This window comes from Phocoena sinus, chromosome 20 (genome assembly GCF_008692025.1).
Source record: "Phocoena sinus isolate mPhoSin1 chromosome 20, mPhoSin1.pri, whole genome shotgun sequence".
Taxonomy (NCBI): domain Eukaryota; kingdom Metazoa; phylum Chordata; class Mammalia; order Artiodactyla; family Phocoenidae; genus Phocoena; species Phocoena sinus.
Window position 1 is genome coordinate 13318486 of NC_045782.1, and position 26891 is coordinate 13345376.

A 26891-nucleotide genomic window follows, 5' to 3' on the forward strand; every position below is an offset into this window, starting at 1 on the left:
TTCAGCTCAAGCCACCTCCTCTGGGAAGCCCTCTTGGATTCCTCTACAGAGTGGATTAGGGGGCCCTGCTCTGTATTCCTAGAGCCCCTTGTCCCTTCCCCATCGTGTCACTTGTTATTCCTTCGTCATTGACTGTTTCCTGGTTCCTCCTACTATTCTGAGAATTCGGTGAGGAAAGGGCCCAGCCTTGATGACCTTTGCACCAGCAGGACAAACGTGGTCAACTGTTTGCTGAATGAATCAATGAAAACAAGAACTTTAGCAGGCCTGGGGAGACGCTGGAGGAACCATCAGAAAAAGACTGTCTCAGGGAACTCAGGCCCTGGGGCCACATCACCTTTTTACTCTAATTTTGTCTGCTAGTCACTGCCTAGAAACCTGGGCCTTCCAGGAACTTGAAACCCGGAGAACCGAAGAACCCTGTGGCCAACAGTGGACTGGTAGCTGAGGCCCCGCCCCTCGGCCCTAGACTCCGCCTCTCCACCCTCTGCAATCCCGGTCCCCGCCACGCGACGACGCCCAAGAGGCCGCATGCGCAGTGCGCGCAAGAGCTGTGCCTTGCCCTTCTCCCAATGGCGGGCCGCGGTCCCCTTCCCGGCATCCTCCCAGGGGCAGGGAGCGCGTCATTTCCGGTGGGGAAGGCCCGCGGCCTCCGCCGCCATTTCGGGCGCTGCTGAGAGGCTGAGACCCGAGCCGGTCCGCTGGGCGGCGGGCGCCGGGGCTGGAGGGGCGCGCGCGGCGGCGGCGGCCCAGCGTGTAGGCGCGGAGGCGGCCATGGCAGGCAACTTCGACTCGGAGGAGCGGAGTAGCTGGTACTGGGGGCGGCTGAGTCGGCAGGAGGCGGTGGCGCTGTTGCAGGGCCAGCGGCACGGGGTGTTCCTGGTGCGGGACTCGAGCACCAGCCCCGGGGACTATGTGCTCAGTGTCTCCGAGAACTCGCGCGTCTCCCACTACATCATCAACAGCAGCGGCCCGCGCCCGCCGGTGCCACCGTCGCCCGCCCAGCCTCCGCCCGGTGAGGGACGGACGGGACGGGAGGCCCCGGGCGGGGGTGAGGGCCGCGTAACTCCCCAGCCTGGCCGGCTGCTCCTCGAGAGCTGACCCCCACGAGGGACGTAGGCAGAGGGCCGGAGTGACCGTGGCCCGGGGAACAGCCAGCTGCCGGGGCTCGCTCCCACGGACGAGCGGGAGTGTGTGGGGGAGGAGGAGCCGCTGACCCAGGCCTCTGGGTGTGACTTGGGAGGACAGCCCAGGGGAAGGGGAACTGCTTCGGCCCCAGGGTGGGGCTAGCGCCAGAGCAGGGCCGAGCAACGTGGGGACAAAAGAGCTGAGGGGGATGTTGGCACTGCGGGGGCATCACTTGGCAGCGGTGCCCGGAATGAATCCGATAATCCTACAAGTGGCTTTTTAGGCTTGAAACATTTCCTGCAGTGTTGGAGAGCCGGGTTTGGCCATACTCCCCTGGTGGCCTTTGGTAGGAAGTCACCGCATACTGGCCGGGAGGGATGGAGACACCCTCAGGAAACCGGTCAGCTTTTTCCTTTCTTGGGCATTTTTCCAAAATACTTTTACCGTCCTCTTCCCCCGCGGAGGACGAAGGTGGTGAGCTAAGTGCCTTGGTTATAAAAGAAAGGCCTCTGTGACCAGCCCAGAATAAGCTGATGACCGGCTGACTGTGTTCAAGAGATCTTAGCGTCCAGAGACTGCCTTCCACAATGAGGGGGTTCTAGTTTTCAAAGCGATTAGTGGAGGAAAGATTTTTTTTCAGGAAATAATTCAGGAATTAGACAGTGGAGACAATCCCTTCCCTGAAAGTGAATGGAACTTCATTTTTTTCATGGACCTCAGCATTGTCTGTCTTGTACTCCAGGGCCTCTCCTTGTTCAGTAACTTTGAGGGCTGTGGCCTGAGTCTTCCTAGATGTTGGGAACAGACCCAGTTGAGCTGATTCTCTGAGAATTTAAATTATCTGTACCGGCTCTTCCTTGCCAGAGATTTGAGATGTGACTCTCTTACCCATGCCATTGGAGTTGTTTGGGGAGTATTAAGGAGATTTAGGCACTTAGTACTTGAGATTTGTGAGGTACAGAGTAACTCTGAGGTTGCTGTTATCTGTGTAACAGCACCAAGAGACTTAGCACCTTCTCACTGTTCCCAAGTTGAAGCAGTTTCGTCCTGACCAGCTGAGACGAGATCCAGGCCAATCTCCTGTGAATTAGGAGGCTCCTGAACCAGCCTTTGCAGACTTGCCCTTTTAGGAGAGTCCTAATTTAGATTTATTCACTCTGGCCAGAAATGGGGAGAAGGGGTAGTCTCTGTTGTTAACACATACCAATTTTAAAAAGAGAGTGGAGATTTTTTTTTTTAACTTTTTTTCCTTTTTAATAAATTTATTTATTTGTTTGTTTGTTTATTTTTGGGTGTGTTGGGTCTTCGTTGCTGTGTGCGGGCTTTCTCTAGTTGCGGTGAGCAGGGGCTACGCTTCGTTGCGGTGCACGGGCTTCTCGTTGTGGTGGCTTCTCTTGTTGCGGAGCATCAGCTCTAGGCGTGTGGGCTTTAGTAGTTGTGGCACGCGGGCTCAGTAGTTGTGTCTCACGGGTTCTAGAGCGCAAGCTCAGTAGTAGTGGTACACGGGCTTAGCTGCTCTGCAGCATGTGAGATCTTCCCAGACCAGGGCTCAAACCCATGTCCTCTGCATTGGCAGGCGGATACTTAACCACTGCGCCACCAGGGAAGTCCCAAGTGTTGGGATATTTAAGCCCACAGTTATCTGAGGTCTTTCTCAGTCTGGTTGGTTTAATAGCATTATAACATGAGATGGGAATATTTTTGTATTTACCCTAAATCAAATATGTTCTACTTTTTACCACCTTCATGGTGTTTAGGGTTTTGCATTACTGTGCAGTGACATGATGGCAAACGGTCCCTGAAACTCAGTTCTCAACATTTTGTTTGTGTATGTGTTTTGTTGGTTGCAGAATGTGGAAATAGCAGAAGGCAGTTTTATGTGAGCTTTCCCCACATCTTGGTGTTACAACTTTAATCTCAGCTCTTACCTTAATATTGAGCTCCACCTTTTCATAACAGATACGAGGTCAGATCCTTGGCCCAAGAGAGAAGGTGTGGATTGCTAAAGTTTGTGCATGGGGTGTGGAAAGTTCATGGGCATTGTGGTCATTTTTCTTTCTGCCACGTACCCTATTTTCCACATAGGGCAATTGATTCAGTTGCTGTCTTTATAAAAACTACTTAGTCTCTGTTCTCCTCCTCCCCGTCCAGCTCTTATTCTTTTGAAACCACACAGAAGAATTTCTTGAATTTTAGAAAGGCATATGCAATATTAATAGCTAACGTTTATTGACTGGTTATTCTATGCCAGGCAGTTTGCTGAATACTTTTTTTTTTTGCGGTACGCGGGCCTCTCCCTGTTGTGGCCTCTCCCGTTGCGGAGCACAGGCTCCGGACGCGCAGGCTCAGCGGCCATAGCTCACGGGCCCAGCTGCTCCGCGGCTTGTGGGATCCTCCCGGACCGGGGCACGAACCCGCGTCTTCTGCGTCGGCAGGCGGACTCCCAACCACTCTGCCACCAGGGAAGCCCCCTTTTTTTTTTTTTTTTTGCTGAATACTTTATGTGCCTTGTCTCATTTACTGTCTATAACGATCTAGTGAGGAAAGTACTATGATCTCCACTTATTAAAATATTTCCATTTTATAGGTGAGGAAACTGAGAGAGATAAAGTAAATTGCCCAAAGTCACACAGCTAGTAAATGACTGAGCCAGAATTTGAACCTAGGAATTGTGACCTGAGAGCTGACACTGTTACACTGCATTCCTTTCTGTCAAAGCCAGTTTTCTTTTGAGATCTCACAGTGCACTCTGAGGACTCAACACTTTTGTCTCTGCCCTGGGTCCCAGGTTCTGTTTAAAGACCAAAAGGAAAGAATGATGAGAAGAAACTGGCTTTAGTGTTCAGAGAATACACATCTGCTATCTGAAGTTGGTGACAAAGAGGCTTTTAATAACCTTATTTGGTAGATTGAATACGGGAAATGAGCTTTTTGTTTAGGGTTATATAGTGTATTTTGTAGAGATAATGTAGAGGATGAATTTGTATGGAATGGCTTAGATATAGATTTTAGAGGCACAGGGACAAAATAGACCAGGTATTCTCAACCTTTTCCAGTGAACCTGTTTGGTGTTTTTTTGTTTTGTTTTTTTAAATATTTTATTTATTTCTTTGGCTGCACTGGGTCTTAGTTGCAGCATGCAGGATCTTTAGTTGTGGCATGTGGGATCTAACCTGACTAGGGATCAAACCCGGGCCCCTGCATTGGGAGCGTGGAGTCTTAACCACTGGACCACCAGTGAACTTGTTTTTAACATAAGCGTTTAGCTCCCACAGGCTACCAGTGCTGCCATTGCCTGGAAGTGACCTGATTGTGCCCCAGGGCCATAGGACAGGTCTTGGTCAAGTCTACTGGTCATACTCTGTCAGCTGTACCTCTTGGAAAGACTTTGCAATCATTGATGGATCCACTAGTTTTTTCCTCTTGGAACATGAGGTTTTACTAGACCTTGTCCAGTAGACAATCAATAAAACTGAGTAAATATGAGTTGGGAAAGTAGTTATAAGCTTGTGCTCTGAAGCCTGGGTTTGAACCTTCCTTACCTGCTGCTTACTACTCATATAACTTTGGGCAGGTTCTTTAACGTCTCTCTGCCTCAGTTTCCTTATCTGTGAAAGAGGAGAAATAGTAATACTGACCTCATAGGGTTGTTTCGAGGATTCAGTGAGTTTTAGTGTATTAGGAATGGAACTGGCATATAGTTAGTAAGTACTCAGTAAGCATTAGGTATATTAATCTATGTGGTTGAGAGGGAAGAGTTGAAGCAAGGTGGAAAACTGTTCTCAGCTTTGAGAGGCTTACAGCATGTCTGAAGGAGTAAGTGCTGGGTGGAGGGGGGTGGGGTGCATCAAGAAGCGTGAAAGAACCTTGGATCCAGTACATGGAAATAAGATGGCGCCTGCCGTCACCTGCTCAACCCAGAGCCTCCCACCTGTTGCTCTAGTGGGTGAGTGGAGCATAAAACTTGCCTCGTTTTGGGGGTGGGGGTAGAAGCTAGGGTGATAACTGTACTGCCTCTTCAAGGTGGTGCTGGGTCAAGACACTTCTGGAGATCGTAGGGGACTGCGCGTTATTTACTGCTGCCTTTTTGTACCTTCAGCATCTGTTTCATTTGTTTACCTCATCTTTGTAGTTCTCAAATCTGGTCCTCATGATTTGCTCTTTAATATCAGAGTATCCCTCCATTCATTGGTTCTGGAGAAGTTCTTCAGTGAGTGAGTTAAAGGTTTTAGACCAAAAAAAAAAAAAAATTCCTTGGTAAAAGGAGGTGGGTTTATTTATTGCAGAACTTCTCCAAGCCTTTACTATGCTCATGTGAAATTATGACTCTTAAGAGAGGCAGGTATTGGACACTGGGTCTTTCAAACCAATTTGACCATGGAACTTCTTGAGAAGCATCTTGAGATTCTGTGGAAGCTTCTCTGGGAAACAGTGCAGCAGACTCTGGATTTGGGTATGAATTGAAAACTTCTAAAGGAATTTGGAGGTTTGGGGGGGTGTGTTAAACTGATTTGCTTTTTATTGGGCACCTATAATATACCAGCTACTTTCAGGAACTTTATTAGTTAGGAATTAGGCCCTGTGAGAAGTTAAATAACAGCTAATATAGCTAGGAAATAGAGATAGAATTCATCAAACCTAGTGAGTCTGAATCTGCAAAGTATACCATGCTGACATCCACCATTTTTAGGAAGTTCTATTTGCTTAGGAAACCGTACATCTTGATACTTTCTTTTTTTTTAACATCTTTATTGGCGGATGATTGCTTTACATTGTTGTGTTAGTTGCTGCTGTATAACAAAGTGAATCAGCTATATGTATACATATATCCCCATATCCCTTCCCTCTTGCGTCTCCCTCCCACCCTCCCTATCCCACCCCTCTAGGTGGTCACAAAGCACCGAGCTGATCTCCCTGTGCTATGCGGCTGCTTCCCACTAGCTATCTATTTTACGTTTGATAGTGTGTATATGTCCATGCCACTTTCTCACTTTGTCCCAGCTTACCCTTCCCCCTCCCCATATCCTCAAGTCCATTCTCTAGTAGGTCTGTGTCTTTATTCCCGTCTTGCCCCTAGGTTCTTCATGACCTTTTTTTTTTTTTTTTTTTCAGTATACTTTCTCAAATGGAAGTCAGTGGCCTTGTTAGCCCTTTGTATTGGACAGGTAGTGAGAGTGCTTAAGCAGCCTCTATAAATAGCATAGGCAGAGGAGAAAGAGGGAATGAGAATTAAAGAGGAAAGAAAAGAAGAGGAAGTGCTGTGAGACTGAGAGGCTGATGATGGAGCCACTGTGGTGGTGCCCATGCCAGAAGTGACCTGGCCTGTTTAGCCCACAGAGCTCTTGGGTGTTCTTCATAAAACCTCCAGAGAGTGGTCTTGTAAAAACTGATGTAACTTGAGGGCTGAAATGCTTAGAAGTAATAAGTTGAGCATGTACAACTCTTTTGGTTAAAAGATACTTCTGACTGCATTGATTTTGGTTTCTGATTGTGTTCATAACTGCACATTCAGAATCCAGCACAGGTTTAATGTAAAACAAGTCAGTGAGGTTTTCCAAGTCCCAGCTATGAGAACTCTGTTGTTCTGTTCTCTAGACTGACTGACTGTATCTCCTTCCTTTCCCGCCCTTCTATTTCCTGCCTTTGGCTGTTTGTGGTTGGAAGGAGATGAACTAGGGGAAAGGAACCAGAACGCATAGCTGTGGTGAGGTTTGGGCTTATCTGGGGCTTATGTATGTTCTGTTCCCCCTCCTTCTCTTCTTCTGGATCAGCAAAGCTTGATTGCCCCATATATCTAACTGTAACTGCTGCAGCAGTACACAAAAACAGGTGTTCCTCTATGGAATAATTAGAGTGTCATTAGAATAGGAAAAGAGGGAATTCCCTGGCAGTCCAGTGGTTAGGACTCCATGCTTTCATTGCCCTGGGCCTGGGTTTGATCCCTGGTTGGGGAACCAAGATCCCATAAGCCGCTTGGTGTGGCCAAAAAAAAAAAAAAATATATATATATATATAATATATATATAGTTTTTTTTAAAGAAAGGAAAGGTAAAGCATTTATAGGTAAATTTTCACTTGGTGTTTTCCTTGTATTTTTGTGTCTGTTGGAATTGCCAAGCAAAAATCAAACAAAAAAATAGTGGGCTCAGTTCACATCATGAAGCATTTGAGCAAGAAGTGAATTGAACCAACTTGCTACCTTTCTGGCAGATGAACTGACGGTTTGTTTTCAGAATTCTCACACTGATCTTTTTAAGGGACTTGGCTTAGCCATCTTATTTGTTCTTCTAATAAGAACAAATTTGTTCTCCTATCCCACCCCCACCCCCCAAAAAAAAACACATTTCACTTGGGATAGTACAGTAATTGGAGAAACCATAACAGTGGATGAAAGGGAGTAGTTGCCATCTTAGAATGAAAAGAGTACCTTAGAAGCATTCAGGGGATTTCCCTGATGGTCTAGTGGTTAGGACTCGGAGCTTTCACAGCTGGGGGCCTGGGTTCCATCCCTGGTGTGATCCCTGGTTGGGGAACTAAGACCCTCAAACTGCACAGTGTGACCAAAAAAAAAAACTGTTCAGGAACGGAAAGAGCTGCTCTTTTATTGTGATTTTGTTGTATCTTAGAACATAATTTGTTGTTGCCACTATTTTTTGTAAGAGCATGTCTCCAGTTGGAAGTGAAAGCCAGGGGAAAAAAATAATGTCTTCCTAAGACATGCGGCTACACTCCTTGCTTACTAACCACACTGTGTATGCTTGTATCCCCAACTACGCTGTGAGTTTCTCAAACTGGGAACAGATTTTGATTTAACTTTTCCTCACTTCAGAGTTATGTTCATTAAGAATAATATCTAACATGGGATTTCCCTGGTGGTCCAGTGGGTAAGACTCCATGCCCCCAATGCAGGGGGCCCGGGTTTGATCCCCGGTTGGGGAACTAGATCCCACGTGCCGCAACTAAATACTCAGTGCAGCCAAAATAAATAAGTAAATAAAAATATTTAAAAAAAGAATAATATCTAACACTTAATAAGCACGTACAGTCTGCCAACCACTGTCCCAAAAGGGTGACTAGTGAAAAACCATATTAGCTCTTGTACCTTGGAATGTAGTCGGGTAAATTATAGCAAGGGAGCTTTTCTTCCCAGGTGTCATCAGGACCATTTTCTAAGCTGGGGTGCTCTGCTGGTGTGAAGGTTCTCCCTACCACTTTGCCCTGGAGGCTTTCTTGACCAGGCAGTGCTAAGTAGGTCTTCTTGGAGCTCACACTGACCCTGTCCTTAACATAGTTCCACAGACCTGAAAGTTCACTATAGCCTACCGGTGATAGGTGAGATAGCCATGCATCTCGTTGACCAGACTTGAATAGGAATAATTGCCCATCAGTGATCCGCTTTAGTGAAGAGAAACTCCAGAATATAGCACCACCATGCTCTGGTATGGTCATAACCAAAATCATCTCTCCAGTCCTGTACTTGGAGCTATTGGGTTGCATTATGCTGGTGTCTGATGAGCGTTTGCCATAGATGGACAATCCTGGGTTTGGGCATGTATTTCAACATCTTGAGTTGGAGAGACAGCCAACATTATTGAATGTGGGCTATTAACTTGTTTTAGTTTACAGCCATGAATTCCACAGATGGACTTTTGCAATATAAGAAATGTGCATCTGCCCTCTCAATTGTGTCTTGATCTTTCTTTCATTTGGGTGAAAAGAGAAGGCACTCATCAGTACTCATTCTGTATTGAGGACTTTTGATTAACTTCCAAAGTTTATCTCCTCACCTGTCTCCAGTAGAGAATTTTAAATGTACTTTTTCTGGTCTTTCTGGAAGAAGTGTTTTCTTCTAACATTGAACGAAATAATTTGGTCTCATTTTTTTAGAGTGGCGAAGTGATTTAGACAGCTGGGCTACCACAATGTTCCTGTTTCACAGCACTAATGGCAAAGGGTTTTAGATGGGTGGGCTGGTCTTAATAGGAGTGGAGAGGGTAGATTGGCTGTTTCCCTTAACAAAGGAATCGAACAAGTAACTTTCACAAAAGAAGTACAGATAGTCAATAAACATGAAAAACATCAAACAATCAAACATGTTATTTAAGAAGAGATATCCCTGCTGTTTGGCAAGGATATGGGGGAAATAGGAACTCATAAACTACTGGTGGGAGTGTAAAACTATACAAACTTTTTGGAGGACAGTTTGGCAACATAAACCTTAATGTAATTATTATTTTTTAAAAAAACTATTTATTTATTTAGGCTGCGTTGGGTCTTTGCTGCTGTGGTGAGGCAGGCTTGCCCTAATTGCGGTGAGCGGGGGCTACTCTTCGTTGTGGTGTGCGGGCTTCTCATTGTGGTGGCTTCTCGTTGCGGAGCACGGGCTCTAGGCGCACAGGCTTCAGTAGGTGCGGCCTGTGGGCTCAGTAGGTGTGGTGCGTGGGCTCTAGAGCACAGGCTCAGTAGTTGTGGCGTGCTGGCTTAGTTGTTCCGTGGCATGTGGGATCTTCCCGGACCAGGGCTCGAACCCATGTCCCCTGCGTTGGCAGGCGGATTCTTAACCACTGTGCCACCAGGGAAGTCCAACCTTAATGTTCTTAATATTGTTGTTGTTGTTTTTTTTTTGATGTGGACCAGTTTTAAAGTCTTTACTGAATTTGTTACAGTATTGCTTCTGTTTTATGTTTTGGTTTTTTGGCCTGCATGTGGGATCTTAGCTCCCCGACCTGGGATCGAACCCGAACCCCCTGCATTGGAAGGTGAAGTCTCAACCACTGGATCGCCAGGAAGTCCCTAAACCTTAATGTTCTTACCCTTTGATCCAGCAATTGCATTTCAAGGAGTTTATCATAAGGAAGTAATAAAAATGTTCATTAGTAGACCAGAACAAAAACACTCATAACAGCATTGTTTGCAATAGTGAAAAGTTGGGAATATTTTATAGCCATTAAAAGTCATATTCTTGAAGAATATGGGGAAATTTTTATTATATAAATATTATATAATAGAATATTATATAAAGTAAAACATTTTTATTTTACAGTAGGAAAAGGGGCAAGGTATAAAATTATAGTAATCTAGTTATAAAAATGTATTTATGGGCTTCCCTGGTGGCGCGTTGGTTGGGAGTCCGCCTGCCGATGCAGGGGACATGGGTTCGTGCTCCGGTCCGGGAGGATCCCACATGCCGCGGAGCGGCTGTGCCTGTGAGCCGTGGCCGCTGAGCCTGCGCGTCCGAAGCCTGTTTCTCCACAACGGGAGAGGCCACAACAGTGAGAGGCCCGCGTATCGCAATAAAACAAAAAACAAAAAAACCCAACCAAACAAACAAAAAATGTATTTATGATGTGTGTGTGTGTATATACCTATATAAAAAACCTGGGGGGCTTTCCTGGTGGCGCAGTGGTTGAGAGTCCGCCTGCCGATGCAGGGGACACGGGTTCGTGCCCCGGTCTGGGAAGATCCCACATGCCGCGGAGCAGCTGGGCCGGTGAGCCATGGCCTCTGATCCGGCGCGTCCGGACCTTGTGCTCTGCAACGGGAGAGGCCACAACAGTGAGAGGCCCGTGTACCACAAAACAAACAAACAAAAAAACTCCATGAAAAAGTTTTTGTAGAGCTATGCATTCCTTTATCAGGAAACCAAATAGTAAAGAATCCAATTAAGATGCCGATATTTTGGGTGCTTAGCAGAGTGCAAGTTAAAGGTTTGTATTCCTCATTAGAAACTTTGTTTCTTATTTGAAGCAAAATACATTCATTTATTATCCTTCAATTCTAGAATCTCAGGATAGGGAGGGAACGCAGTTTAAAGTATGCCCTGTGTCAAAGGCCTCACACACCTTTGTGTCATGTGAATTTTAAGCATTCCTAATATGTCCTTTCTCTTGGACCCTCAGTGTGTCATCAGTTTGAGGATTTTAACACTTCTTTATTTTCCTGAGCATCCTTATTTACCTTTTTTCAAGACCTGTTTGTTTCTAAGGGAACAGTCCAGTTTCCATGTTTTATTTAAGTGAAGATCTTATGAGTTGATTTTCAAGCAGTTAGCTTCTTAGTTTTTCTTTTTAGTTGTCAGAAGAGAGATTGAGGTCATTAATTGTAGATTAAAAAGATAGTCTAAAACTTTTTCTCATTAGGAATTGTACATTCTAGATGTGAAGATACGAATGTATGATCCTGGTATAAATATCAAGCTCTCCCCACCTCTTCCTGGGATAGCTGCTGCGACTTATGAAAAAGGAGAGCTTGCTACATTTCCTGAGGTTGAAAAGAAGATTGTAACACAGCCTTGAACTGTTTGTACCCTGTAAATGGAATGGCAACAGAACACTTGGGGAGAATTAGCAGGAAGTCTCCATGTTGCTCTGTCTTTGATCCAGTATGAGAGCATGTCATGACTGGCGTGGTTGGTCTATCAGAGCCTTCTGACTGCTGCAGGTGGTGATAGGCATCTTTCTTCCTGGGGAATGTTTGAGCTACAAAGTATGATTTTAGTTTACTATTAGGAGAAGCAGTTATTTATTCTAGACAGGTTTTTTTTTGTTTGTTTTTTTCTTTCTGATTAAATATTGACTAAATGTGTTTGGGAAATGCTTAAAATCTACATTGCATCTCCAGTATAATATATCTTTAAATAATACCCTGCTCTGTTTTTTTCCAGGGGTGAGCCCCTCCAGACTCCGAATAGGAGATCAAGAATTTGATTCATTGCCTGCTTTACTGGAATTCTACAAAATACACTATTTGGACACTACAACATTGATAGAACCAGTTTCCAGATCCAGGCAGGGTAGTGGAGTGATTCTCAGGCAGGAAGAGGCAGAGTATGTACGAGCCCTCTTTGACTTTAATGGGAATGATGAAGAAGATCTTCCCTTTAAGAAAGGAGACATCCTGAGAATCCGGGATAAGCCTGAAGAGCAGTGGTGGAATGCGGAGGACAGCGAAGGCAAGAGGGGGATGATTCCAGTCCCTTACGTCGAGAAGTATAGACCTGCCTCCGCCTCAGTATCGGCTCTGATTGGAGGTAACCAGGAGGGTTCCCACCCACAGCCACTGGGTGGGCCGGAGCCCGGGCCCTATGCCCAACCCAGCGTCAACACTCCGCTCCCTAACCTCCAGAATGGGCCCATTTATGCCAGGGTAATCCAGAAGCGAGTCCCTAATGCCTACGACAAGACAGCCTTGGCTTTGGAGGTACATAACGTGTAAAATGTAGAAAGAAGAGATCTGCTACAGGGTCTCCCTTTCAGACCTCTTAGAGCTTTGTAGGAATGCTGAATACAAGCAACAGCATTGTGATGTTGTTATAGATGTCGAATGGTACTTTACCATTAAGTACTGATTTTGGCATTTAATGTCGGGTTTTCTCTTTTTTATGGAAAACCTATTTTGGAATGAGTAAGCTTAAAACTGTATAACTGAATGTTCTGATTGATCTACTAAATCATACTTTGACTACTTTAATAACACTACCTGAATTCACAGGAATTAACCTAAAATATTTTTTCTCATCTTCTATGTTCTAATCCGTTTCTTTCTTTCTGTTTATCATTATCTAAAACAAGGTGGGCTCACACAGATTTGAGTACAGTAAGTGGTGTCTATCAAAATACTTAAACTAATTTTCTTATAAAAATATAATGTTTCTACTTTAGGGGGTATGGGGTTTCTTACCATTGATTGATTGTATTCATCAAGTAATTCAGGAGGAACGGTGAAGTGTATAGGTATGAAGAGATACATACCCAAAAGTAGTAATTCCCAGGAGCAGCAGGTTTACTTGGTCTTTGTTGTTTAATGCATTTTTTTTTTTTTTTTTTTGCGGTACACGGGCCTCTCACTGTTGTGGCCTCTCCCATTGCGGAGCACAGGCTCCGGACGCGCAGGCTCAGCGGCCATGGCTTATGGGCCCAGCTGCTCCGTGGCATGTGGGATCTTCCCGGACCGGGGCACGAACCCGTGTCCCCTGCATCGGCAGGCGGACTCTCAACCACTGCGCCACCAGGGAAGCCCTCTGTTTAATGCATTTTATAGACAAGAAGCCAGTTCCTCCTGAGGAATAAAGTTTTGCCTTTTACGGGTGGATAGTTATCCTTGGTAGCCCACCTCCTCTCGCCAACCATTGCATTGTATTTATTCCTGTCTTTAGCACTCACAGCTTTGTCTCTTATCTCCTCTCTTTCTCCTTCCCTCCCTCCCTTCTTTTCTTCTTCCTTTCTGAGTTATGCAGAGCTAGTGGTTCAGCATAAAAGCTAGTGTAGAAGTAGCATGCTTTCCAATCTTTCAGAGCCTTTCAGATATGGTAACTTGAATGTAAGTAGCTAAATTTCATAAGCACAGGCTGAAGTTTTGTGAGCACAAGTTAGCAGAGAAGGTGCAAAAGTATATTCTTGTAAACTGAAATCTCTAAATTTTGTTTCCTTTGGGTCATGTTTATACACTGAGGCGGGGGAGCTGCCCTTTAAGTGGGAGTATTAGCCTGTACAGTGAGCTGGAATTTATTTGAAGTAGTCTCTGATGTTACTGGATTTGAAATTTTTCTTTTACATTCTGAATTATAGATGCAAAGGAGGGTTAGTTAGGTCTTACAGGTTTGACTGAAAAATGTGTGTTTTTTTTTTTTTTTTTTTTTTTTTTTTATGCGTTACGCGGGCCTCTCACTGTTGTGGCCTCTCCCGCTGCGGAGGACAGGCTCCGGACGCGCAGGCCCAGCGGCCATGGCTCACAGGCCCAGCCGCTCCGCGGCACGTGGGATCCTCCCAGACCGGGGCACGAACCCGCGTCCCCTGCATCGGCAGGCGGACTCTCAACCACTGCGCCACCAGGGAAGCCCAAAATGTGTGTTTTTAAGAGATCATGTTGTGACTTAATTGTGTCCTGGTTTTGATGAGAAATGAAATGTATATTGTCTAGGTCACACCACTTTTTCCCACTTAGAGTTTGGAGGGTAAGGAAAACAAGTTTCTAGCCTCATGTTTTCGTTTAAGTTCAGATGATGGCAACAACCAACACAGTGCTGTGCACATGACAGTTGTGACTCTTGACATTTATTGCAGACTCTGTTAGCACTGGGCTGGAGTGTGAAAATAGCATTCTTGGAACAAGCCAGCTGACACCCAGTAGAGAATAGTTATCACATTAATTTTGCTTCCATTTGCCATTCCTTTCTCAAAGAGAATTGTTTTGTTTTGTCTTTTGGCTGCACTGTGTGGCTTGCAGGATCTTAGTTCCTCGACCAGGGATTGAACCCGGGCCCACTGCAGTGAAAGCGCCAAGTCCTAACCACTGGACCACGAGGGAATTACCAGAATTGTTTTTTGTTTTTTAAATTAATTAATTAATTTATTTTTTGGCTGCGTTGGGTCTTCGTTGCTGTGCGCGGGCTTTTTCTGGTTGCGGCGAGCAGGGACAACTCTTCGTTGCGGTGTGCGGGCTTCTCATTGCGGTGGCTTCTCTTGTTGCGGAGCACAGGCTCTAGTTGCATGGGCTTCAGTAGTTGTGGCACACGGGCTGTAGAGCTCAGGCTCAGTAGTTGTGGCGCATGGGCTTAGTCGCTCTGCGGCATGTGGGATCTTCCCGGACCAGGGATCGAACCTGTGTCCCTTGCATTGGCAGGTGGATTCTTAACCACTGCTCCACCAGAGAAGTCCCACCAGAGTTGTTTTGAACGATGCCTGCCTTGATTAGAGGCTTTAGTGCCCAAAGATGGTTGAGCTGTTCTGCTACTGTGAAACCTAAATCTTGCAAAATAAAAACTAAAGTGGAAGACTAGTTTGTGATTTCAGTAAGTTTTCTTTTTTGATTGGATATTAGTTTTGAGCCACATATGTTGATTGATGAAGATAGCTTCTTTCAAGTTAGAACAAATACCCCAAATAATAGCTTTAAAACACTGTATGTACTTAATAAAACATGATGTTAGTTTAGCATCATAGAAATCTAGAGCTGGAAAAGACCTTAGATATCCTTATTCGTTGTATGAAAAAAACTTATCTTGAGACAAATCGAATGGGTTGTTTAAACTAGCTGGAGGTGGAGATATGAGGAACCCAGATCTACCTTGGTGCCTTGTCAACCATACCCAGATTCAATCTCTGCTTCTTTTTGTTTTAGAACAGTGATGCTGCCCTCCTCAGTGTAAGTTTTGTGTGGTTTCACTGACAGCATGTCTTCAGTTGTATTCTCTATGCGGGGAGGCAGTTTTCCTTTCCCATCTCTGGTTTTTCATAAGAGCTGATGCCTCATCCCTATTGAGATGAGGCTAGGAGGTAAGATTAGGAGACTTTGGCTTTCTGACTGTAGCATTCTGATAAGAAAAATATTCATTGCTATATTTGACCCACTATAAATTTAGATCTGTAGATGAGCTAGGCACTGCCCTAAGTGCCCTAACATTTCCCAGGAGGTAGCTGAGGATGCAAGATTCTGGGTTCCCTCTTTTGCTTTTAATCAAAACAACTCTGTTTTTCACTGTGTTATATATCAGGGTCTCTCTAAGATTTTTTAAGTACAGAGGGTTTCTGTACTTTAAAAAATAAATTTAAAAAATTGTTCAAGATCCACCTGTCCTCATCTTACAGATGGCTGTTTCCTGCATGGTATATTTGCTGTGAACAGAGTTCTCCAGTAGAATATAAGTTAATGCCTATTTCCTCTTTTCCTGCCCATCAGATTTCTCTAGTAGGAATGAAGCCTGTTGGAAAGAAGGGATTAATTCTAGCTAACAACCAAAGTAGGGGTATTCCTCTGCCCACTGTAATTCTGGGGGAATATAACTGAACCAGGAAGACACCATCTGTTCCATCTGGAGTTTCTAATGAAGACGGATTTTAAACAAATGTAGATATGCTGTTTTGAAGGAGAAACACTGGAAGTAACACTAGAACAGTGCAGAAGCACCTTTTATCTTTTTGATCTTAGATTTGATCTAAGTTTTTTGGTTTTTTAAAGAAATGGAAGTTTATTTTTTTCTGGCTACGTTGGGTCTTCGTTGCTGCTTACAGGCTTTCTCTAGTTGTGGCGAGCAGGGGCTACTCTTTGTTATGGTGCACGGGCTTCTCATTGCGGTGGCTTCTCTTGTTGCAGAGCCAGGGCTCCAGGTGCATGGGCTTCAGTAGTTGCAGCACGCAGGCTCTAGAGCACAGGCTCAGTAGTTGTGGCGCACGGGCTTAGTTGCTCTGCTGCTGATCTAAGATTTTGATTTGATTGGTTTTTGTTTCATGCTTATGACTCCATGAGAACTTGAATAGTGAATTTATCTTGTAAATTGCAGGTGTTAAAGTTTATTTTATGCCTCTGTAGACTGTCCAGAATAATCACATTATATACTTTTTCTTTTTTTTTTAATATTTATTTATTTTTTGGCTGCATTGGGTCTTAGTTGTGGCATGCGAGATCTTCATTGAGGCGTGTGGGCTTTTCTCTAGTTGTGGCATGTGGGCTCCAGAGTGCGTGGGCTCTGTAGTTGCGGCACTTAGGCTCTCTAGTTGTGGCGCTTGGGCTTAATTGCCCTGTGGCATGTGGGATCTTAGTTCCCTGACCAGGGATCTAACTGGCGTCTCCTGCATTGCAAGATGGATTCTTAACACTGGACCAACAAGGAAGTCCTTCACATTATCTTTTTTAATAAATTTATTTATTTTTGGCTGCATTGGGTCTTCCTTGCTGCACGTGGGCTTTCTCTGGTTGCAGTGAGCGGGGGCTGCTCTTCATTGTGGTGTGCAGGCTTCTCCTTGAGGTGGCTTCTGGGACACGGGCTCAGTAGTTGTGGCTCATGGGCTCTAGAGCGCAGGCTCAGTAGTTGTGGCACATGTGCTTAGTTGCTCCGCGGCATGTGGGATCTTCCCGGACCAGGGATCGAACCCTGTCCCTTGCATTGGCAGGTGGATCCTTAACCACTGCGCCTCAAGGGAAGCCCCCCCCCCCCCATTATCTTTAAATGTACTAATCATGTAACTTCCATTTTCTGGCATCTTGCCTTTGGTAGATAAGACTTCTGAGTAACCAGGGAGCTTCTCAGGTGGACTTAGGCATGGACCTGTCCTGCAGAGCACAGATAAGGGACGGTGTTTTGGGTCCCTGATTATATGTAGCAGTGACTACATCAACTCTACATCTCCCCATGTGGAACTCTGTGAAACTTAAGTTATTTAGGCCTTTTGACCTATGTATGGAAAAGCGGAGTGAAGACCTTAATTTTCCCTGTGATCCAGAGAGAAAAAATGAGATTAGAAAGTATAAGAACCTGAGTGACAAGTCTTGGCTGTGTTCAGTTTGTCTTTTTCTGGAATTGTAGCTGTAGACTTCTGTATTGTTCATTGAGACAGGTGTCTACTTTCCGTCTCCTTCCATCCTTTTTGGACTTCTTCATTTCAGATTACAGTATCTCAATGGGAAGAGAGTTTGGAAGTAACTAATCCAGCTTCTTGGACATTGAAGGCAGGCCCTCTGGTATCCTTAGAGATAAATTAAAATAATTTTTTAAATTAAAGTATAGTTGATGTACCATATCATGTAAGTTACAGGTGTACAACATAGTGATTCACAATTTTTAAAGGTTATACTCCATTTATAGTTATTAGAAAATATTGGCTATGTTCCCTGTGTTGTAAATATATCCTTGTAGCTTATTTTATTTTTTGATAGTTTATTTTTGTTTGTTTGTTGTTTTTTTTTTTGGCCACGCCGCACGGCATGTGAGATCTTAGCTCCCCGACCAGGGATTGAACTCATACCCACTGTGGTGGAAACGCAGAGTACCAGCCATTGGACTGCCAGGGAAGTCCCCCTTGTAGCTTGTTTTGTACATAATAGTTTGTACCTTCTTAATCCCGTGTCCCTGTCTCTCTGCCCCTCCACCCCCAGATGATTTTTTTTTTTTTGTGGTACGCGGGCCTCTTACCGTTGTGGCCTCTCCCGTTGTGAAGCACAGGCTCTGGACACGCAGGCTCAGCGACCGTGGCTTACGGGCCCAGCCGCTCCGTGGCATGTGGGATTTTCCCGGACCGGGGCGCGAACCCGTGTCCCCTGCATTGGCAGGCGGACTCTCAACCACTGTGCCACCAGGGAAGCCCCCCCAAATGATTTTTAAACATGTATTTGAATTATCTCTACTTTTGGGGAGCTCTCTATCATCCACAACAGTGTAGTCTAGAGGTTCCAAACTTTCTTGGATCATAGAACCCATAGTGTTTCAGTAATATTTTACAATGTTCCAGGCCAAATGAAATACTTAACAGTTCCATTTATTAAGTCAGTAGGTTCAAACAGCTTAAATATTTATATCTTAATAACTTAGTACCCACTTGAAAAAATAATAAAAATAATTGGAAGAAAATAATATTTTTGTTTTAATAAAATAACTTCAGTTATTTAACTAATGAGATGTGTACACCTCATTTTCTCAAACCTTGGGATCATGTGGAACATTGCCACCTTCATTTCCTGTTCTACACTTATTTTCATGAGGTACTTGATTTTTATCATAGCAACTGCCAAAACCCAGCTTTACAAAGATATGACATCTTTGAAAGGGATGTAGTATAATCTGATGTCAAAATTTTTAACTGCCTCTAGCTGGTAGTTCACGTGGCATAAGAGATGTCAAGTATTGCTGTGTTTCCCTCAAAAATTTAAAATACTTGGTGGCACCCCTCTGAATTTGCTGCAGTGCCTCTGACACTGTACAGTTTGGGAACCTCAGGTCTAGTTCACTGGACTAGTTCTTAGAAAATTCTTTACGTTGAGCTAAAATGTACCTGCTCTATGTGGTCATCTCCCCACCTCTCACCAAGGGGATGGGGAACTTAGTTGCAGTCATTATTAGTTGTTGGTCTATAGAAAATCTTTTCTGACTTGGACTAGAATCAGGGTAAGACCTATCTTCAGTGAGGTGCTTTTGCTCTACACCAGGAAGCCTACCTACCAGTTAAATCTCAAAGACCTGCAACTTTCCACCAATATGAGCCATGCCCATTTCAGTCCATCTCTGAGGCAAGTGAATCATTAAGGCTGAATTGTCGTCACTTTGTCTTCACTGATTTGAAAGATTTTAGATGGACCCTAAATATCACCTATTCCTTAGATCAGGGGTCTGCAGACTCTTTCTTTCTGTAAAGGACTTTTAGGCCATCTGGCCTCTGTCACTTTGCCATTGTAGCTAGAAAGCAGTCGTAGAAAACAGCAAGTGAGCTTGCTGTGTTCCAGTAAAACTATTTACAGAGGGGGCAGCAAGCTGGTTGTGGCTTATGGGCCATAGTTTGCTGACCCCTGTCTTAGATTGCTGTAGTTTTCTTACCTTTTTTTCCTCCTTCAGTCAAATCTTGAAATATTTACTAAATGTGTTCTTGGTGTGTTTGAAAATATTTGAACACAAGGTCCCTGTACTCCATCTCAGTACTTGGTTTCCCTGGTTTTATTTATATCAAGTTATGTGTGTTTCCTGCCCTGAGCTCACTGGAATCGTGCAGCAAATCTGGATCAAAGGAACGTTGGCAACTGTTGATGCCTTTCATGTTAGAAGGCAAACTAGAAAAGCAGTCACCTGGGGTTACATCAGCTGACTAGGTCACACAGCTCCCTGATGTCTCCTGTTTAATGCCATTTGGGCTCCAATTTCTTTCTCATTATCACTGGAACTCACTGGTGAAGGTGAACTGGGTAATCTTTTGCTCCTAGATCAATTCTTTTTTTTTTTTGGCTTGTAGATCAATTCTAGGTTTGACTAATCTGTAGCAAGATCATGATTGACCTTGGGAACTACACAGAGCTAGGGAACAAACCAGTGTGTTCCTCAAGTTCCCTGGGAGTGAAGAAACTGAAGTAACCACATTCAGTCCTCTTTACAGATGGTGCCATAATTTACTTGTGCACTTGCTCCTGAGGATGTGGTATATGGTTGAGAGGCTAGGAGCTGACTGGACTCTAAAATAGTACCTTGGTGGTGAAAGAATCATCACTCTCTCTCCTTTACAAGGTGTTAGTGAGGTCTGCCTCATAAAAGGAAAGGTTAACTGCTTCATAGTGCTTTAGGTCCTTTATAAGTTCTTTCTTTTTCATTAGTATGCAGATGAGGATTTTTTTTTTCCATCTATAACTTGAATTTTGAAATCAGTAGTGTTAGAACTAAGTTATTACTGCACTCACTGATTAGTACATTCCTTTGTGTCTTAAAATTGTAACATTTCTGGGGCAAGTATTCAGTTTTGCTTTCTTTGTCTTTGAAGTAGTACACCAAGCTTCAAACCTATATGCATCCCCTGGTCTGGCCTTGGGGAGTTCTGCTTCAGAGTGTTGTTGCTTAACAGGAAGAGGAGCACAAATTATGGTGTCATGTCTGACTTGGAGAAAGAACTGGACTTAATGGAGCACCATGTTCCTAGACTGCCCCATCCCCTCCTGCACTCAGCCCCAGGCTCGACAGCTACCCTTTCTTCCACCCTGTTGGAGCTCGAGGGCCTCATGTGTTCTAAAGGATAGTCATGTTGCCTTTGGGACTTGTCTGTTCTTGACCCCCAAGAGTCCCCATGTGCTTTGAATATTTTGGAAGAAAGAACCCATAGGGTATTATACATAGGGTATTTAATTTTAATAAGGTCTTCCTCAAAGTATTTGTACTTCAAGGCAGCTTTGTGCAGGTTAATTAGCCTATTAACCACTTACAACTTTCTTCTTTTATCCATTTAAAAATCAGAATCGTTTCAGAGTCATAACACAGCTTTTTTTTTCCCACCCTGTGGTGGTTGGACTTCTCTGCCAAGAACCTAAGCAACTGTAAAAAAAGATTTTGGATTCTGGAAGATGGTGTGCTTTTCCTGAGCCCTTCTCTGTAGGGTAGAACCAAGAGAGTGTATACATCAGAGATGTTGTATGATGTCAGACTCTGATGTTGTCCAAAGGACTAATTTGCACTTCATTCGTCCCCCCAGTAACATCTTGCTGTATGGGAGCCCCAACTCATTTCTCCCTTCGAACTCTGAAGGAAGAAAGGCCTGAGGGCAGGTCAGCAGGTTTTGCCCTGTTTGTGGAGAAGCTAGTGTGGTTTTGTGATGCTGATTAACAGCAAGGGGGTGGGTGGTCCACACTTCCACCTGCCCGTCACTGAGGGCTCTTTGGGATGTGATTTGAGACAACACTTTGAATGCTTAAGAATAATGGCAATCTTATAGTAAAAGAGAGGTGTTTAAACCTAGATTTTGGTATCAAGTAGAATGGTGGGCTTAAGGATGTATCCTGAAGAACCATCTTTTACAAAACACCTAGAAAAGCTGGATAAAACATAACAAACATTCTTTTCTTTTCACTTTTTAATTTAGATATGAAATCATTTGGTAGAACGTACCAATCCTAAGTATATAGCTCAGTGAGTTTACATGTATATATACCTATGTGACAACCACCCAGATGAAAGTATAGAACATTTTCAGCACTCCAGAATGTTCCCTCATGTCCCTTGGGTGTGTTTTTAATATCAGTAAAATGATGGATTCAGATATGACAGCTGGGATGTCATTAAACCAGCTTCTTGAAAGAAACTGGCCCCTTCATCCCCATCTGGAGGAGAATCTAACATGAGTGGCAATTTAGATTTTTGACATGAGCAAACACATCCGCGCAAATGTTTTCTTCTTTCTTAAGGTCAGGGACTTGTTATTATTCTGGGTCCAGCTACCTGAATAGCACTTTAGTATGACATGAGTGTTTTAACAGATAGTACAAATAAATAACAAAAACGGCGGTGGGAGTGCTGCACTTGATATAATTTACTGTATCATAGCAAGGGGCTAGCAGCACACGGGCAATTATTCCAGTAACGTTTTGTGTGTGTGTGTGTGTGTGTGTGTGTGTGTGTGTGTGTGTGTGTGTGTGTGTGAGAAGAGTGGGGAGTCAAAGGTAGTTGACAGTTCAGAAACAAGGAAAATTCACTAAGGAATAGTCACATTATGGAGTTTATGTAGAGGCTAACTTCTTGCAAAACTGCAAGAATTTTATTTTATTATTATTATTTTTCATATTCTTTCCCTCGCACTTAAAAAAAAAAAATTATTTGGCTGCATTGGGTCTCAGTTGCAGCACTCGGGCTCTTTCGTTGCGGCACGTGGGGTCTTAATTGCGGCGTGGGGGCTTCTCTCTAGTTGTGGCCTGCGGGCTCAGTAGTTGTGGCACGTGGGCCTAGTTGCCCTGCGGCATATGGGATCTTAGTTCCCCAATCAGCGATCGAACCCGCATCCCTTGCACTGAAGGCGGATTCTTAACCACTGGACCACCAGGGAAGTCCCAAGGATTTTAAAAAGAAGAGAACAAGTGAGATAGTCTGAGAACTAGAATTGGGGATATAGGAAGAAATCTTTTAGATCATCTTTACTACCAAGGAAATTTTCACTTGATGTTCCAGGCTTCCTCTCTTCAAAGACTGTTTGAAAATTTTTGCTTGTCATAGTTGGCCTGCTCAGATGTCAGGAACTGAATTGGAAGATTGCTGGGAATAAACAGAACCCTGGTGCTAGCAGCCTATAGGAACTGGATCTGTTTGGAAAGATGTACATGCAATATCATTTTTCCCTCTCCTCCCCTTACACCATTAGCCTTCACTATCAACAGATCAAGCTGCTTTTTCTCACACTTGTGTCTTATCCCTTGTCTCTCTAATATCTGATGGTTTCTGTCTTCCTTTTTTCAGCATCCTATGACCCCCCACAACCACTTTAGGCCTCTACGGTTTTCAGATAATTCTTTAGGAGATTGTAGACTGGCCAGTAGGCAACCTGTTTCCTCTGTGAGTGAGATCAAGCTGGTTTTAGAGAAGGCCCCGGCCTAGACTTGGGTTGGCTTTGGCCAGTAGTTGGCCTGCATTCTTAGGGAAGGAACCCCCAGGGCTGTGGGAGCATAATTTGAATGTTCTTGGTATAGCAGAAAGAACATAAATGGGCTTGGGAGCCAGGTATTTCAGGCCTCAAATCTCAGCCCTGTCATTGGCTTTGTGACCTCAGGTATAATATGTAATTGCTCTGAACCTCAGTTTCTCATATGTAAAATGAAAACAATTCCTGTCTTATAGGGGTATAATGATTATTAGAAAATAATTTATATAAAATGCTCTCTATAGTACTTTATGAAAGTTAAATATGTAGTAGTTATTAATTTAATAAAACCAAATGAACAGTAATGTTTAGAAACAACTTGCCTGCTCAAAACTCAGATGTTCATAATTAAAGGATAGTCATAAAGTTCTTTAGTCCAGTGACATTTGGGGACTTACCTCACCATTGTTAAATACTTTGCTACAGGACGAATCCATTCATCAGACTGACCTTGTCTTAAGATTCATAATAAGATAGAGGTATATCCTAGATTGTCAAAAATATCTGATGTTGCAACAGGAAGCTTTCTGTAACAGCAAAAACGTGATGTCCCCTTATTGTTAATGGATAAGTACCAAGTGGCATTGAGGGAGCAACTAGGTCTATCAGTACATGGTGGGGTGGGAGTGGGGGGACTGGCAGGCAGTGGCCTGCCAAGTAAAACTTGCTGAAGAAGGTGGGGTCTTTCAGGGAGCTGATGGAATTTGGAGTCTTGGCCTGTACCTGCTCAAGTGGGAAAAGCCTTGCCTTGGTAGGAAGGTGATGAGAACACTTCATTTTCTGGGACCAAATGAAGTATGCTTCCCATGATTGCCTTCTGCTCTACAAGCAGCAGCAGGCCAGGATATGTGTACGGGAGTGGGCTGGGGGTTTGTGCTGCTATATGCCAGGGATAGGAGGGCCAGTGTGGGTCAGGCAGGAAGCTAAGAGTAGTGGGTACAAAGATAAGAAATACTAGATCATTCTAGGTAGGGTTGCTCCTCCAGAGACAGTTGAGATTTCTAATCATGTTTTAGGATCCCTTCTATCTTCTGTATTCTGTGTTTTTCTGCACTGCTAAAATCACTTCTTCCTCCTGCCTGCATTAACCACAAGTAATCGGTCTGGTGGCTGGGGCTTGGGAGGCAGCGAATAGCCATTTCTGTGATATCAGCCCTAGAGCAATCACGTGGGCAGGGTATGGCTAACCAGGAATGGAGTTTTTCAGCTTGCATTCGTAACTGGAAATAAAGTGTTGTCCTTATTCTCCTCCTGCAGGTCGGTGAGCTGGTAAAGGTTACGAAGATTAATGTGAGTGGTCAGTGGGAAGGGGAGTGTAATGGCAAACGAGGTCACTTCCCATTCACACATGTCCGTCTGCTGGATCAACAGAATCCCGATGAGGACTTCAGCTGAGTATAGCTCAACAAACAGTTTTGCTCACAGATGGGAACAATCTTTTTTTTTTTTTTTTCCAATTGCCATCTATACAATTTTCTTACAGATGTCAAAGCAGTCTAGTTTATATAAGTATTCTGTTACCTGTGATCTCTTTTAGACTGAACTACTCCATCCCTAGTCTTATTTACCATATTCAGGGTACGAAACTGGAGGGCTAGTGTGTTAACTTTTGAATTGGCAATTTTAGATGGTAGCAACGTTGCCTGAGTGTATCTGAAGGGATAGGTATCTTGTCTTCTTTCTCTCAGGCAATACAAATCAACCTGTGGAAAACTGATGGACAGGAGAGAAGTGTTGCACACTGCTTACCCTGATTTATTCAATGGTTTTATTTTCATTCTGAAATCATGCTATCAAATGGCAATAGACTGTTCCCTTCCACCCCCATGAAGTAATCATGCACCGTGTGATAGTACCCAGTGGGATTGTGTTTTCATTTATACAACATGACCATGTATGACTCATTCTGACAGTTCAAATCCTGAGAATTCTGAGGACACTACAAGAGGCATTTGTCTTCCTTCCCAGTCAGTGCTTCATACTTTTTCTTGGGATTCTTTCAAGCCTTGTAATTCTTTTTCCCCAAACCTACAAATAGGTTGATTCTCAAGATAAGTGTTATTTTCATTCCAGATGCTAAGCAGGGTGTGCAGAGCACTTTATTCAGTGCATAGCTTTAAGCCAGTATTGGATTCACTGCACGGACAGCCAGACTCCCAGCTCTCTGCCATCCCTCAAGGGGTCATAGTAGGTTCACATTGCTACCACAGCTAAATAGACTCCTGGCTAATGGGATCCAGCAGGGCCATTCTCCTGAGTGCCAGTATCCTATCAGGGGACTCTGGAATTCGTCACTTGTGTGTTGAGTGGAAGGACCAATCACTTAGAATATTCCATAGACGGTTGGGGGGCCAAATTCTGCCCTTTGCTTTATGTACAACTTGTATAAAAGTCAAGTTAAAATTACATGAGTTTGGGGATAGGGTTAGTGGTTTGAAAAATGTTTGAACCAATCATGAATTACTTATGTATTATTAATTTCATATGGCCAGAATAGTGCTTGAAGTACATTACATTATAAACTGCCTTCATTTGGGGCTCTTTTTCTTTGTGTTCAAGTTTAGTTTACAAACCCTTTTAAGTATGGAGTGGTTTATATAGGGTCAGGTGCTCCAAAGAATTGACTTTTAAGACCAGAAATGATCTAGGCTATTTAGACTACAGTATGAAACTTTCAAAGTTAGTTCACAGTCTAGAGGCACTTACTGGTCTGTGGTGTGATATGACCAATAGAAACACCTTGTTTTTTGCTTTGGGCCTCATTTTAGAAAAGTAATGTAGCTTTCCAATTGTTTTGCATAGGTTAAGATTAATTTGCGTTCATTGAACATATGCCAAATCATGGTATCCCAGTGACTAGCACAATGCCTGGCACAGTTGGTGTATAGATACTTGTGTGAGTGAATGAGGGTTGTGCAGAAGCTCATTATATGGCACAGGGAAGCCAGCTGGCACAGGATTACATACATTACCACAAGCAAACTAATGAGTTGACGCTAATTTAATATATTTTTACCTCACACTAAGGTAATGCTTGATAAGGACCTTAATACTCGACTTTTAAAATGTTAGCACAGTGCTATGCACATAGTGGGTGCTCAATAATGTTGAATGGACAGATTTGCAATACTAGACTTCCATCTGACTACTCTGTTAAATTTTCAGTTAGAGCATAGACACTGTAAAATCCAAATACACATTAAATCTTGGTTTCCTAAAATGGCATTTAAAATATTTGTAGAAAAGCTTTGTCACAACTGATTTGAATGTTTGTATTTTCTTTTGCTTCAATTTTGATATTGGCTTGTAATGTCTCTTTTCATCATGTGTAATATTGGTGGAACATGCAACTCTACCCAAATCGTAAGAATTTCTCAATGATCAGTTGTCCAAAGCCATTACATGAACTGTTGGATTAGATTTGGCTGGGTGTGGCAGTTGTTGGACCTTAAGAAATCAAAGGACTTGTTAAAAGTATCTTCCAAAAGCAAATGCTAGAATCCTATTTAAGTGCATATGTACATTATCATAGAGCAAAGTAAACTGAAATTGGCTGCTATATTTTATATAATAATTTCTGCAAAAGCCCGTTTTTTGGATACTAATATTTGACATGATTAATTCTTATTAATTTGTTGGAATTGTTTATTGTTAATAATGCAAATAGATAATTTTTAATTATCCTTAAGTAACATTTCATTGTTAATGGTTTGAAATGGATGATAAGCAAACCAATTTGAAATAAAATATGAACATGTGCCATTGTATTATAACACTATACACTTTCTTGACAGTTAAATTTTTAAAAAAATGTTTTTTTTGTAGCATGTATTGTATATGTTTATAGTATATGTAGTAAATAAAAATATGGCCAAATGTTTGGCTTGGTGATCTTTTGAA

General features: G+C 43.3%; 1 protein-coding gene across 3 annotated transcripts; it reads left to right on the forward strand.

Annotated features, from left to right (window-relative positions):
- The first annotated feature begins 632 nt into the window (after positions 1-632).
- CRK (CRK proto-oncogene, adaptor protein) lies at positions 633-26891 on the forward strand. 3 transcript variants are annotated; one of them, XM_032616161.1, is made up of 3 exons: positions 633-1015; positions 11792-12157; positions 24249-26891. In XM_032616161.1, the coding sequence occupies exons 1-3, from the start codon at positions 775-777 to the stop codon at positions 24254-24256; spliced, it is 615 nt and encodes a 204-aa protein (XP_032472052.1). In that variant the 5' UTR covers positions 633-774; the 3' UTR covers positions 24257-26891. The 3 variants fall into 3 exon arrangements, with proteins under 3 accessions (XP_032472052.1, XP_032472050.1, XP_032472051.1); XM_032616159.1 differs by having other exon boundaries at positions 634-1015; positions 11792-12327; XM_032616160.1 differs by lacking the exon at positions 633-1015 and adding an exon at positions 3619-5074 and having other exon boundaries at positions 11792-12327; positions 24249-26868.

Bases quoted from the DNA above. Each gene is read 5' to 3' on its own strand.
- CRK (XM_032616159.1), top strand. From the start codon at position 775: ATGGCAGGCAACTTCGACTCGGAGGAGCGGAGTAGCTGGTACTGGGGG. The intron at 1,016-11,791 runs GTGAGGGACGGA...GTTTTTTTCCAG, and splicing joins GCCCGCCCAGCCTCCGCCCG to GGGTGAGCCCCTCCAGACTC. The intron at 12,328-24,248 runs GTACATAACGTG...CTCCTCCTGCAG, and splicing joins AGACAGCCTTGGCTTTGGAG to GTCGGTGAGCTGGTAAAGGT.